The sequence below is a fragment of the Phytophthora infestans genome, genomic scaffold (genome assembly GCF_000142945.1).
Source record: "Phytophthora infestans T30-4 supercont1.16 genomic scaffold, whole genome shotgun sequence".
NCBI classification, from domain to species: Eukaryota; Oomycota; class Peronosporomycetes; order Peronosporales; family Peronosporaceae; genus Phytophthora; species Phytophthora infestans.
In genome coordinates this window covers 970,699-982,844 of record NW_003303743.1, presented here as the reverse complement: position 1 = coordinate 982,844, position 12,146 = coordinate 970,699, and the positions used below count along the sequence as shown (strand labels likewise).

The following is a 12,146-nucleotide window of genomic DNA, read 5'->3' as shown; positions in this document are numbered from 1 at the left end:
ATCCCACATCACTACGTCGCTCTCTTTCCCTACAACGACTGATACTAAACTCGACGCTGCTCCTGCCTCTTCTGTTACATCCAGAGTCTCCTTTACAACTTCCTCTCGTAAGTTGTCCAGAAGCTCCTTGATATTGCACAACGCGCCCCGCGGATCGCATTCAAGCAATAACTGGACGATCTCAAAATACCTATTTGCTAATGCCACTCGAAGGAGCTGAGAGTGGGAGGAGAGGCTGAAGCAATGCGACGGCAGTAAAATTCTGGTGATGGCTACCGATCCGTTCGCGCATGAGGCTTTTAAGGCCTGCTCTACCGCTTCCCAGTGTGCTTCATCGCCAGTAGAAAATCTCCCGCTGGATACAAATTTCTCCACAACCGAGCAGTGCTGCTTCCTTGCTGCTTCAATCAGGCATTCAGCGTCAACGGGATCTGTGGTTGGCGCGAGAGTATCAGCTGCAATGTCTCGAAGTAGCAGTGTAACCATGGGCTCATGCCCGATGGTCGACGCCGCGAGGAGAAGTTGCGGTCGTAAATCTCTTGGAGACGAATCAAAACTCTCGACGATTCGATCGAGCAATTCTTGTCGTCCAGATTCTTCGCTGGACGCCTCGGAAGCAAGCAGAAGAAAACCCCTCGCGCGGTCTTCCGCTGAGAATTTGTCGAGGTGTTCGAACAACTGATCGATAATCTGTCGAGATCTCTGAGATTCCAGAGCGTCAACTAGTCGGATGTGAAAGTCTCTGACGTCCTTGAACGTGTCGTCCCGGAAGAGAAGACGGACCAATGTTGGACAAGAGTAAACAATTTCTCCGTCCCCGACAAGAGCCTCGATCTCAGCACTCGTCGGCGTACAAAGCTGCGTCATCCACATCGAATGCTTCGATGTCCCCGTGTCCCCACGGTCTGTAGCCTCGAGATAGAACTTCACACGGTCATTAACACTCAAGAAAGCTTTTACCAGCTCATCCACTCGGCCGTTCTCCATCCTGTCGCTACACTCTCCTCTCTACGTCCCAATCGAGGGCTTAAAATGATCGTCGTTGGACGCTAAACTTAGTCGGATTAGTGTTTATCGTTCAGTGTTTCAAGAAAGATTCGTCTAGTCTCTCGACCTCGATTTAGTTTGGCGTGTCCAAGCCGGCACGCACGCCGCCACGAGCCAACAAGTCGGCGATGTCGCCCTTGTGAGGCAACTGCGACGAACGCACGTCTTTGACCAGTTGCTGCACTTTCTTCTCCTGCTTGAGATACTGCAACGCCATGTTGCCTAGATTCGAGTCCGGGAGCGCCTCCGTGAACTGCAGACCTTCACGGTACACGATCTTACTGGCCAGACTCGAGGCCACGATCGAGCGGATGTAAGCCAACGGCACATTCTGCTGCACACGGTCCAGCGCCAGCTCACGGAGCTTGGGCGGCAAATGCTCCTCGATCAGCGTAAACAGGATCTGCTGGTCCTCCTCGCACACATCGTCGAAATGCGCCAACACGGCGTCGTGCACGCGCGTGATCGCGCGACTGATACGTTCACTGGCAGGCGGCAAAGCTGACGTCGGGTCTTTCTTGTACTCGCGGAAAAGCAGCTGAGCCTCCACGCGAGCCAAAGCACGAAGCTTGTCGACCACTTCAACAACCAGCTCGTCCTTGACAGCCAGGAACTCGTCCGTCTCGAGCAACATACTGGCCACGATCTCGTACGACGAGCACACGACGCCGCACTTGTTAGCTGAGCTGTCCTTGACGATAACAACGCCCGCGTTATCGAACAGCAGCTGACGCGCTTCGGGCGTGATGAACAGGTTGGCGCCTTCAACAATCAGACCGGATGCCGGCTTGCCGTCCGCGTCGAGATAGTCGCGCCAGTTGTTTTCGTTGATGGTGTTGGGACGGCCACCCGCAGGGATGAACAGGTCGCTCTTGACGCGGTTGTGCATCGAGTTACGCGCACGGATCCCTTCCTGCGTGTTGATGTCGTGCTTGATGCCCTTGGACGACACCTTGGACTCGTCAAAGCTCGACAACGGCAGCGATTCGTGCACCAGACGCAGCAACTCCGGCATGTCCAGCCCTTGCGGGTCTTCGATCACTCCTGTGCCGTCACAAATGCCCACAATGTGGACGTTGTCGCCGTATTCGCGGTGCAGGATCTTGATGACGTTGCCAGCCACGTCGCCGTCCGTGCCGCCCGTGATCTTGACCGTGAACGGCTGGTTCTTGGGGTCGATATTCTGCGAGCGTAGCGCGACGTCAGCAAACACAGCGACACCTTCACTCGTGACGCCGTAGACCTTGTGGTTGAAGCCAGCGTCCGGTTTCGAGCTGATGAAGGCACGCGGAATGGGGTAGCCACGGTACGCCGCACGCTTGGTCATCCACACGATGTCTCCAGGGATGATATTCTCGTCCGGACCCAGATAAATGAGCTCGTCTTTGCCGTAATAGTCGACGATCTTGGCCTTCACTTCCTCGTCCGTCGTGTTTAGATCCAATAGCGCGTCCGAGAAGGCCTTGACGCTCTTGCGAATGATAAAGTCACGTGGAGCCACGTCGCCAACAGGCCCCACAATGGGGTCACAGAGCACCACAGCCTTGGAGCCTCCTTCAGGGATGTCCTTGTTCTTGAGCTGCTGAGCGAACGCCAAGTTGTACGCCTCGTTGTACTGACGCGCACTCTCCAACGCGTGGGCGTCGGTAGAGCTAGGATAAACCATACGTAGCCCACCACGAGCAATGTCCCGGAAGCGCACGTGAAAGCCCTTGAAGCGACGTCCGTAGATGAAGAACACGCCGAACGGAGTGTCCTTGCCCACTGTCCCGTAGCCCATAACCTTCGGGTCCATACGTAGTGACAACGCGTAGCGATCGCGCACAAACTTGTTGGTACGGAGGGTGCCACGCACTGCATCGGCCATACTGTTCAGCAGCAGGATGGCGTCCTCATGCTCCACGTTCCGACGGATTTCTTTCTTGAGTTCTTCCACCACGGCGTCCTGCTCAGCGTCCGTCATGACGCGCTCCTGTTGCGGGTCGAATTTGGTCAGGAAAAAGTCAGCAATACGCCACGCTAACGGCAAGTTTTGCGGGTGCTCCAGCGTCTCCATGATGCGCGTCAAGGAGTACGCGAACGGGTCTTTCTTGGCCAACACACCGTGCAGCATGTTGCCGTACGCGTAGATGAGCTCAGCGCGTGATAGACCCAACTCCGGATGCTGCAGCGTCAAGTGGACGGGGTGGTCGTCCACCCACTTGAGATACTTCAAGTTACCCGAGATTTTGGACCATTCGAACTGGAAATGGTCCTTCTGTGCTTCTTCACTCGGTTGCACGAGGATGCGGATCATCGCGACGTGTGCGGAGCCGTTCTGAGGGTCTTTGACCACGTCCAAGTGGGCGCGGACCACGTTGAGGCTGCACAGACCTAGATACGTGGCCGCCTTCTGCATGAAACCCTTCGGAATGACGTTCGACGCGGCGATCGTCAGCATCGTCTGCGGGACGCCGCCACCGAGCTTGTTCTCGTCGCTACGGGTCTCCCACTTGTGCTCCACGTCCACCGCGACACCTTCAGTGCCACGGACTTGGCTGAACAGCTCCATCTGCCACGCTAGACGACGCGGGTTGCTGTACTGCACGTACATGGTGTTACTGTGCTTTAGGAACGTGTCCACGGCCTCCGGTTCGAAGTGCGGACCCGGTTTCGGGTAGCTACTGTCGCCGACATGTTTGCCTGCCTGGATACCGGCACAGAATTGCTGGATACTGGCACGAGCGAGTTGCTCGTCCTCAGTTTTATTAAGGAAAGGCTCTTGCTGACCGAAACGAAAGATGTCGAGGCCTAGGGAGTCGTCCAGGGACGTGAAGATCTTAACACGGGCGAGTGTCGCGCCGTCTACGGTTTGAGGCAATTGGTCCAGGACATTGGCTAAGCGACCGGGGAAGTTAGCGCCCGAACGGAAGTGCGAGAACACGCGGTGGTCGGTAGAGCGAAGCATCACTTCCGGCTGCTGCGCGTTCACCAGCGCCGTGATGGCGTTGAGATGCTGTAGACGATCGTCCTCTTCGATGGAGCGAAAGTACGAAGGCGGCATGTTCTTCAAAAACCAAGGGACAGTCTTACTGGCCGATTCCTTCTGGAATTTATCCAATGCACGCTGTAAATCCTCATGGGAGACGCCCGTGTCGCCGCCCTGGGCGGCGAACGCACGGGCCAGCGTCAATTGGAAGGCGTTGGCGCGGCTAGACGACGCAGTGGCCGACGCGCGGCGCAGCGCTCGGAACTGGGAGACTTGCAGCATCGGAGCCAATAAGGGGCCACGCGGGATTGAGCGACGAAGACGCTTGATGCGGACGCAGCGGGAAGAGGAATGAGAGTGACTACTACAACGTGTACGAGCCGTTAGTGCTAAAGTAGTACGAAGTATTGACTTGGGTTTTGTAAGCGTGCCGTTTTCGAGGGGTTGACAAAACAAGTACCTGTACATGTATGAAAGCCATCGTGAAAAAAAAAGACCACCCAACCCAAGCAGAGATGTTGACCAGCGCTATGTTACTGAGAAAATTGAGAAGCTTCGCATACATGTACATGTAGTATACATGGCCACTAAAACAATCAATGTTAGAGAAGTTAAATCAATTTACGAATAACATCGTGTTTAATACGCAGCTTTACTCAACTTAAAATAAGTTAGGGAAATATACTCCCTAAGCATTTGCTTATCACCCAAAGTAAATTCTCTTTGTCTACAGGTATTGACATCTACTTCAGTTGGATACGCTGCTAGCCAATCAGAGACGTTCGCTTCGCTTCGTCTGTCTCTGGATTATGGTGGCAGAATTGACGCTATCCGCGTCACTGGCGCCAAGACGAAGCACCGGGAAGAGGATGTCTGCACCGATGTGCGTTGGCAACCACCACCATTTATCCAGTGGCCACTGGATGGCTACCGGTGCCTTACAACGAGACCTGAAGGCAACCCCGACCTTACCTGGAGCTGTGGTCGTGGCTTGCCACCTAGGAAGATCTACTGTACTCTCCCGAATTTATGGCAGCCATGAGCTAAATTACCAGCCAAAATGCTCTACAACTTTATGTTTCTCCGGCAGCGTACAGTTATGGAAACGATTATACCGTAATACTTGCTCGCTACCGGTATTAAAACAAAATTTGTTTAATAATAATACATATACATTTAATGTTCTTTAATAATTATTATCTGAAATTTATTTCAGAGGTGAGTACAAAATAGATTTCCTGCGTATTTTGACCTTCCACCCATAATTCGCTTGATCGGAATTGCTGCTCATCAGTTAAAAGGAGAAAGAAGAGTCGGTGTTTTCACTTTGGGCGGCTACTCAGCAGGCTTGTGCTAACGTTTCCTGCTCGTCGAGACAGTAGCAGCAACGATACCTAGGAGAAGGTACAATGTACCATTTTCCTCATTCGCTCAGAATTCCGCGTTCAGCCGTTTCTCTATGCGCCTCTCCGGGCCTGGCCCCGTGCCGTTCGCCAAAGCAAGATTGCACTTCATGAGGCCTGCCATCAAGTCCCCACCCCGGTATCTTAATTGGTTTCCTCCCTGGCAAGCGACGCGCCTCCTCCTAATGGTCAAGATCGCGAACGTACGCATTCTCATGTACCGGTAGTGAGCGCTCCGGTGGTGGAGGTGCCGTGATCGTCTTCCACTTTACAATCTGCCGCAACCGCGCCACAAGTCCAACCTCGTACTCGTCACTATAAGCCATGCGTGCTCTCGCACAGCTGAGCGCGCTGGCAGCCGTATTTGCTACTACGGCGCTGGCCCAGCAAGAAAACGTCTTGACCAGCACAAACTCGGCATCGCTGCGGACGACCGACACACTCTTGGCTCTATCGGACGGCGCCGAATGTGCCGTTCCGGAATCGTTCGCACTGACCATCACGATGGGGAAGTGCTTTAGTCCGACGGAGATTGCAGAGGTGCGCAACAGCATCAACTGGCCCGTTTCCAACGCCAAATTCAAGTCCAAGACACTCAAGACCGTGTCGTGCTCAACCACCAATGAAAGTCCGTACGCGACACCCAGTCCGCTGCTGAGACCTCCTCAAATTGAGATTGTTATGGGGAAAAAGAAAGCTACTGTTCGAGGAGCAGTGATCATCCGCGTTTGCCCGTCTCTGGACTGCGGTGTCTTACCGACCGACATTGTGGTGGCCTCAGCAGCTAAAGCTCACTCGGCCATTTCGCAGTCCGTGCGAGATTTGGTGGATTGCCCCACACCAACGAGCTCAACCTCCTGTCGTGAGCATGGCAAGTGCCAGTGCAAGTGTCCAAGTGGAATGTCATTTGTGTATGGTTCTTGCATTTGTGAAGGTGGCAAGGAGGAAGTTTCTCCAGGTGTGTGTGCATGTCCGGGTGATCAATCCTTTATCGACGGCACTTGCCAATGCCCTGGCGATCAATATCTCGTTGACGGTAAATGCCAATGCCCCGGTGACCAATCTATCGTTGACAAAAAATGCCAGTGCCCCGGTGATCAGTCCCTCGTAGGCGACAAGTGCCGGTGTCCTGGCGATCAAGTGTTCGTTGACAGCAAGTGCCGGTGTGCCGGTGACCAGTTGTTTGTCGACGGCAAATGCCGATGCCCCGGTGATCAATCCTTCGTCGATGACAAGTGCCAATGTCCCGGTGACCAATCGCTCGTTGACAACAAGTGTCAATGCCCCGGCGATCAGCATTTCGTTAACAATAAGTGCCAGTGTGCCGGAGATCAATCGCTCGTTGACAACAAGTGCCAGTGTCCCGGCGATCAATCACTCGTTGACAATAAGTGCCAGTGTGCCGGAGACCAGTTGTTTGTTGACGGTAAATGCCAATGCAGCGGGGATCAATCCTTTGCTGATGGCAAGTGCCGCTGTGCCGGCAATCAGTTGTTCATTGACAACAAATGCCAATGTGCCGGCGACCAATCCTTTATTGATGGCAAGTGCCAGTGTCCCGGTACTCAGTCTCTGGTCAACAACAAGTGCCAATGTCCTGGTGACCAATCCTTCGTCGATGGCAATTGCCAATGTCCTGGCGATCAATCTCTTGTGGACAACAAGTGCCAATGTCCCGGCGACCAGTCCCTCGCGGACAACAAGTGCCAATGTGCTGGCGATCAATTTCTCGTTGACAACAAGTGCCAATGCCCCGGCGACCAATCACTCGTTGACAACAAGTGCCAATGCCCCGGTGACCAATCTCTAGTTGACGATAAATGCCAATGTCCCGGTGACCAATCTCTCGTTGGCAACAAGTGCCAATGCCCTGGCGACCAATCCTTCGTTGACGGCAAATGTCAGTGCCCCGGTGACCAATCCCTCGTAGGCGACAAATGCCAGTGCCCTGGCGATCAAGTGTTCGTTGACGGCAAGTGCCGGTGTGCCGGTGACCAGTTGTTTGTTGACGGCAAATGCCGATGTCCCGGTGATCAATCCTTCGTCGATGACAAGTGCCAATGTCCCGGTGACCAATCGCTCGTTGACAACAAGTGCCAATGTCCCGGCGACCAGTCCCTCGCGGACAACAAGTGCCAATGTGCTGGCGATCAATCGCTCGTTGACAACAAGTGCCAGTGTCCCGGTGACCATTCTTTCGTTGACGGCAAATGCCAGTGCCCTGGCGATCAATCTCTCGTTGACGGTAAATGCCAGTGTGCCGATGGGCTGTCGTTCATTGAAGGGAAATGCCAATGCACCGGCGATCGATCTCTAGTTGACGGGAAATGTCAATGTGCCGGTAACCAATTGTTCGTCGACGGGAAGTGTGAGTGCCCAACCGGAATGTCGATGGTTCGGGGCGAGTGCTCGTGTCCATACGGTGAGCATGACGAGTACGGTGTATGCGTACCTTCGTGCTACTGGAAGGCAAACAACGTTGGTTTGAGTCGTATGTGGACGGATCCAGAGAAAGCTTCTCTCAAGCTCAAGGACGACTGTAAGGTGGATGCACCCGTGCCCAAGGATAGTTACGTGAACGATGGACGTAAAAACCAGAACGACGCGGCTAAGATCGACCCAGTAATTGCCATCACCGCCACCAGAGAGGGGGACGCAACCGGTGTGACCCACAATTCGCCTTGGATTGATTACGCCCTCACGCCACAGAATCTCGAGAACGAGGTTACTTTCAGCTCGTTTGGCGTCTTCGACTTAGCACTAACCGCGACGGACTACCACTACGAGGCCACGTGCAGGGGCTGTATTGCTGTCGTTGATAAATTTCCCCCAACTGCCAAGGACCAGTGCAAGACCAGCAGCGACCCAGGAACGAAGGTGCTGTATTCAACCTCCACCCTTGACGATGCCATCGCAGAAGAGGCCAAGTTCAAGGCCTTCTACAGTCCTGACAATGTTGTCAATAACGGTGCGTACGACCCAGTCACTGGCGCCAATGAGCGGTGCGATGATAGCTCGGCCTCAGTAAAGGACTTCTTCGAGACAACGCCGTCCCCGCTGAGATCCGTCGACTCCACCTGCTTCAACAGCGACTTCGTCACCGATTTGCTTGATGCTACGCCCAAGACGAGTCCGTTGTTGCTGTCGGATGTAGAGATGAATACGCTGCAGTGCACTCGTTGCTGCTCCAAGTCGCTAACACTGCGAGAGTACTACTACGCGTACGACTGCAGCACTGAGGCCGCTAATACGGAGAAGAAGACGGCCACTTCGGACTCGTGTTCGTTCGGCCATTGCCTCCAGATGTCGAGTGGCACTCTCGTCACTTCGACTGCAGACATCACGACGGAAGCCAACGCCAAGACGACCAAGATTGTTGCAGGACTACCCACACCAATCACCCCTGGCGTTAAGGACATCCATCGTAGCATCACATGCTCGTCCTTTAACGCTGGCTGCTCGTACACGTCGAAGCTGGGTGAGCTGTTCAAGCATTCGTCACACTGGGGCGTGTCGGTGCCTGACTCGTACAATGTCGACGACTTTGTTTACTGGCGTTACTCGGTCGGCACGGAGTCCTGGAACTCATGGGATGACCTGGCTACATTGACCTTCACTGAGGCTCAGACGGACGTGTTTGTGGAGGCTTGGACGCATTGCGGCCAGGTGTTCCACGATACGTTCTCGGTGTTCCTGCACCCTCACAGCTCACGTCCGAAGTGTGTGGGATTCAACGCCATGTGGACAGAGCTCACTGCATACCCACGCACGGTGGACTCGCACATGTGCGCTTACCCTGGCAGCGACTTTGTACTGATGCAGTTCGCGTACGATAGCGAATCTGGTCTGCCACACGACGCCAACACAGTGAAGGGCAAGCTCACAGACGTCAAGTGTTATGTGAAGCTGGCGGCGTCGGGCTCACTGGCCGGAGTTACGCACGGCGAAGTGCCCTTGACGCTCGCTCCAGACCAGAACGGCCGCATCCAAGTGTCCAAGCAACTCGCGCTAGAACTCGTGCACGACCCCGAGACAGTCGAGAATACGGACGTTCAGGTGGAGTGCGCCTTCACGTTCACGCACTACGACGCGTCTACCACGGAGACAGATACGTGCTCCCACTCGTTCACGATCACGGACTGTGACCACGCGGAGATCGAGACCTACGGGACTGAAGCGGTGTGCAAGGCTGGCGAGTGTTTGTCGCCGTCCGGGACTCCGGGCCCGTTCGAAGCGTGTGGCGGTAGTGTGTTTGCCACCGAGAACTATGTGACCAAGCAGAAGACGCTGTCGGGTGAATGTTGCAAGGAGTGCAGCTCCACGTTGGCGTGTACAGCACTGACCGAGTCGAACCCTGAGGATGGCGTAGAGCGCTGTGAGCCAGCTACAACGGGTGAATTCCTGGTTATGGCGCTGCGAGGCGAAGGCGAGTGGAAGAACGCAGCGACGCCGTCGATGGTGGTGGCGCTTATGGGCGTCACTGCTCTGGTTGCTGTGGTGGCGTTGGTGGCGGTTAAGCGTCGGAATGCCGGAGCAGCTCGTGCTAGGGAAGAGTACGATGCCTTACTACCCACTACCCGAGTGAGGTGGCCACTAGCTGACACTTGTTTTCAATCATTTTACTTTCCACACATTATTTTTGTTGTAATTATTTGTACATGGTTGACGTGTATTTCGACATCTCCCCCGCAAAACTGCGGCAAAGCACTTTTCTTACATCTCGATGAACAGTTGAAGGCACAGAGTGCTGAACACCTGGGAGCACACGCGTTCTGGACTCATTGAATGCAGGATTTTCACCTCAGGACTTCAACTCTTGCTGCTTGCCAGGATTCTTTGCTTAGAACTCGCGAGCCAAGACCGAACTCTGCAGTGACGTGTGGTCGAAGTTGGCCGTATGGAACGAGTTCAGACTCAGCGCGCGTTTGCGCATGGGCGCCTCGTCGTTACAGTCGCGGTGTTGATACGTCGGCTGCTGCGTCGCCGAGAACGGTCGATGTCCTAGTCCTCCGCTGTCGTCGTTGTTGTTGTTGTTGTTGTCGGGCAGCGCGCTCCGGTTGATGGCCAGTGAGCAGAGGCTGCATATCGTCAGCTTCATCTTGCCCACAACTGGAATGTCCGCGTTGATAGTTAGCTTACAGCGGCCACAAATGACCTAAAAATGACACAAACAACAGAGCCAGCGTTAAATTACTATTCATTCAAGCCAAGTAGCACGACGAGAAAGAGAGCCAGGAACAGCAAGCGTAGCTGAATACAAGAAGCTGTCCTGGTCTCCAATGTCCCTTCAGCCACCTTCACTCTTCTCCTCGCATTCCGCCGTACCTCTCCACATTTCTGGCAGTTGTATCTCCTCTTAAACGTGCCGATGTCGTCCACACACACAAAGCACGACTTGACCTTCCCCGGTGCCATCAGTTGGCTTCGACGGGCGAATGTCTGGTTCGCCACGCGTTTCATGTTGACGTATTTCTTGAGATGTTCCAGACTCATGAGTCTCTGCCGCAGTCCCTTGGCCGCCACCCATTGCGGTACGTTACCTTTCAAATCTGTATACACCGCCTGGACAATGTCCAGTGTCTTGCGGTCCCGCTTGCTCTCGATGAACACGATGCCCGAGCGGTACATGCTGCCTCTCACGAAGCCGTGAGACTTTTCCATATCAGGACAGCTCTTAATTTTAACCGAATGTAGACAGCGAGCGAAGCCTCGCCGGCCGTCGGGTAGCGTAAAGCGGCGCTGGATCTCCAGATAGCAGTAGTCTCGGTTGCGCACCATGACGTAGGGTGAGCGTACGGCTGACCAGCGGATGCCGATGAGGACTGTGCTCTCCTCTGGTCGGTAGGGCAGGATCTCGTAGAGCACTACCGAGTGTAGAATGTCGGGGGATAATTTCTTCTCGAGCTGCAAATTCGGGTGGGCCATGTCGACGTGGTACAGCTCCATCACCTCCTCAATAGTGCCCTCCACTTGAGTGATACCCCGGAAGTAATAAACGCTCTTTTTAGTCTCGGACTTGACCTTGACCTTCTCCACGCGGATGCTCTCTAGTTGTTCAGTGTACTCCCATTTGAGACCGTCCTGGAGCTGGTCCTCGTCGCTGTCCAGACTCGAGCTTGTGCTGCTGCTGCTGCTGCTGAAGGCCTCGCCAGCCGAGAAACGCAGCAGCTCGTCGCACGCGCGATTGGCCTCGTGTGTGATCTGCTCCTTGCGCGACGATGACAGGGGCGGACAGTGGAATTTCTTCCACTTGGGCTGCTTGGACTTCATCGTCTAGGCTGATTGACTTCGATTATGGAGACTGGGTGGGAGGGGACCGCGTTTTCCGGACAGATGGATTTAGAGAAGACAAGTTTTATGGAAACTTTGGTTTCTTTTGTGTAATTTTTAAGCGAGAAAACTACTTTCGCTCAATATTTTGTGGGATATGTTTTCTTGTTTGCACTGAGAATATTTTTTCCTGCAATTACAAACATCTGTAAACAGAAGAACTTATGGTATCCAATCGATCTAAAAGCTTCTTACGTAGCGCTTGCAGGGTCATTCCTCAGCGCTAGCTTACCGGTGTCTAAGCTCAGGCCATTAAACAAATGTATTTGACATCAGCTGGCAATTTGAAATGCGAAAGCAACAAATTGTAAGAAGGAATATCCTAGGTTATTTTCTTAGCTTTCCAGTTGGTCTGGCCAGTATCATCATACTTGCTCTAATAAGAATATCGCTTGATG

General features: G+C 53.9%; 3 protein-coding genes across 3 annotated transcripts; 1 reads left to right on the top strand and 2 right to left on the bottom strand.

Annotated features, from left to right (window-relative positions):
• Positions 1-1,120: 1,120 nt before the first annotated feature.
• PITG_08802 (NAD-specific glutamate dehydrogenase, putative) lies at positions 1,121-4,297 on the bottom strand (the record flags this gene model as incomplete). Its single annotated transcript, XM_002902825.1, has 1 exon — positions 1,121-4,297. The coding sequence occupies one exon, from the start codon at positions 4,295-4,297 to the stop codon at positions 1,121-1,123; it is 3,177 nt and encodes a 1,058-aa protein (XP_002902871.1).
• Positions 4,298-5,742: 1,445 nt separating this feature from the next.
• On the top strand, positions 5,743-10,003 carry PITG_08801 (uncharacterized protein; the record flags this gene model as incomplete). Its single annotated transcript, XM_002902824.1, has 4 exons — positions 5,743-8,420; positions 8,652-9,203; positions 9,255-9,811; positions 9,966-10,003. 4 exons carry the CDS (start codon positions 5,743-5,745, stop codon positions 10,001-10,003), a joined length of 3,825 nt encoding a protein of 1,274 aa, XP_002902870.1.
• A 545-nt stretch (positions 10,004-10,548) lies between these two features.
• Positions 10,549-11,688, bottom strand: PITG_08800 (uncharacterized protein; the record flags this gene model as incomplete). Its single annotated transcript, XM_002902823.1, has 3 exons — positions 10,549-10,573; positions 10,658-10,668; positions 10,720-11,688. The coding sequence occupies 3 exons, from the start codon at positions 11,686-11,688 to the stop codon at positions 10,549-10,551; spliced, it is 1,005 nt and encodes a 334-aa protein (XP_002902869.1).
• Positions 11,689-12,146: the final 458 nt, after the last annotated feature.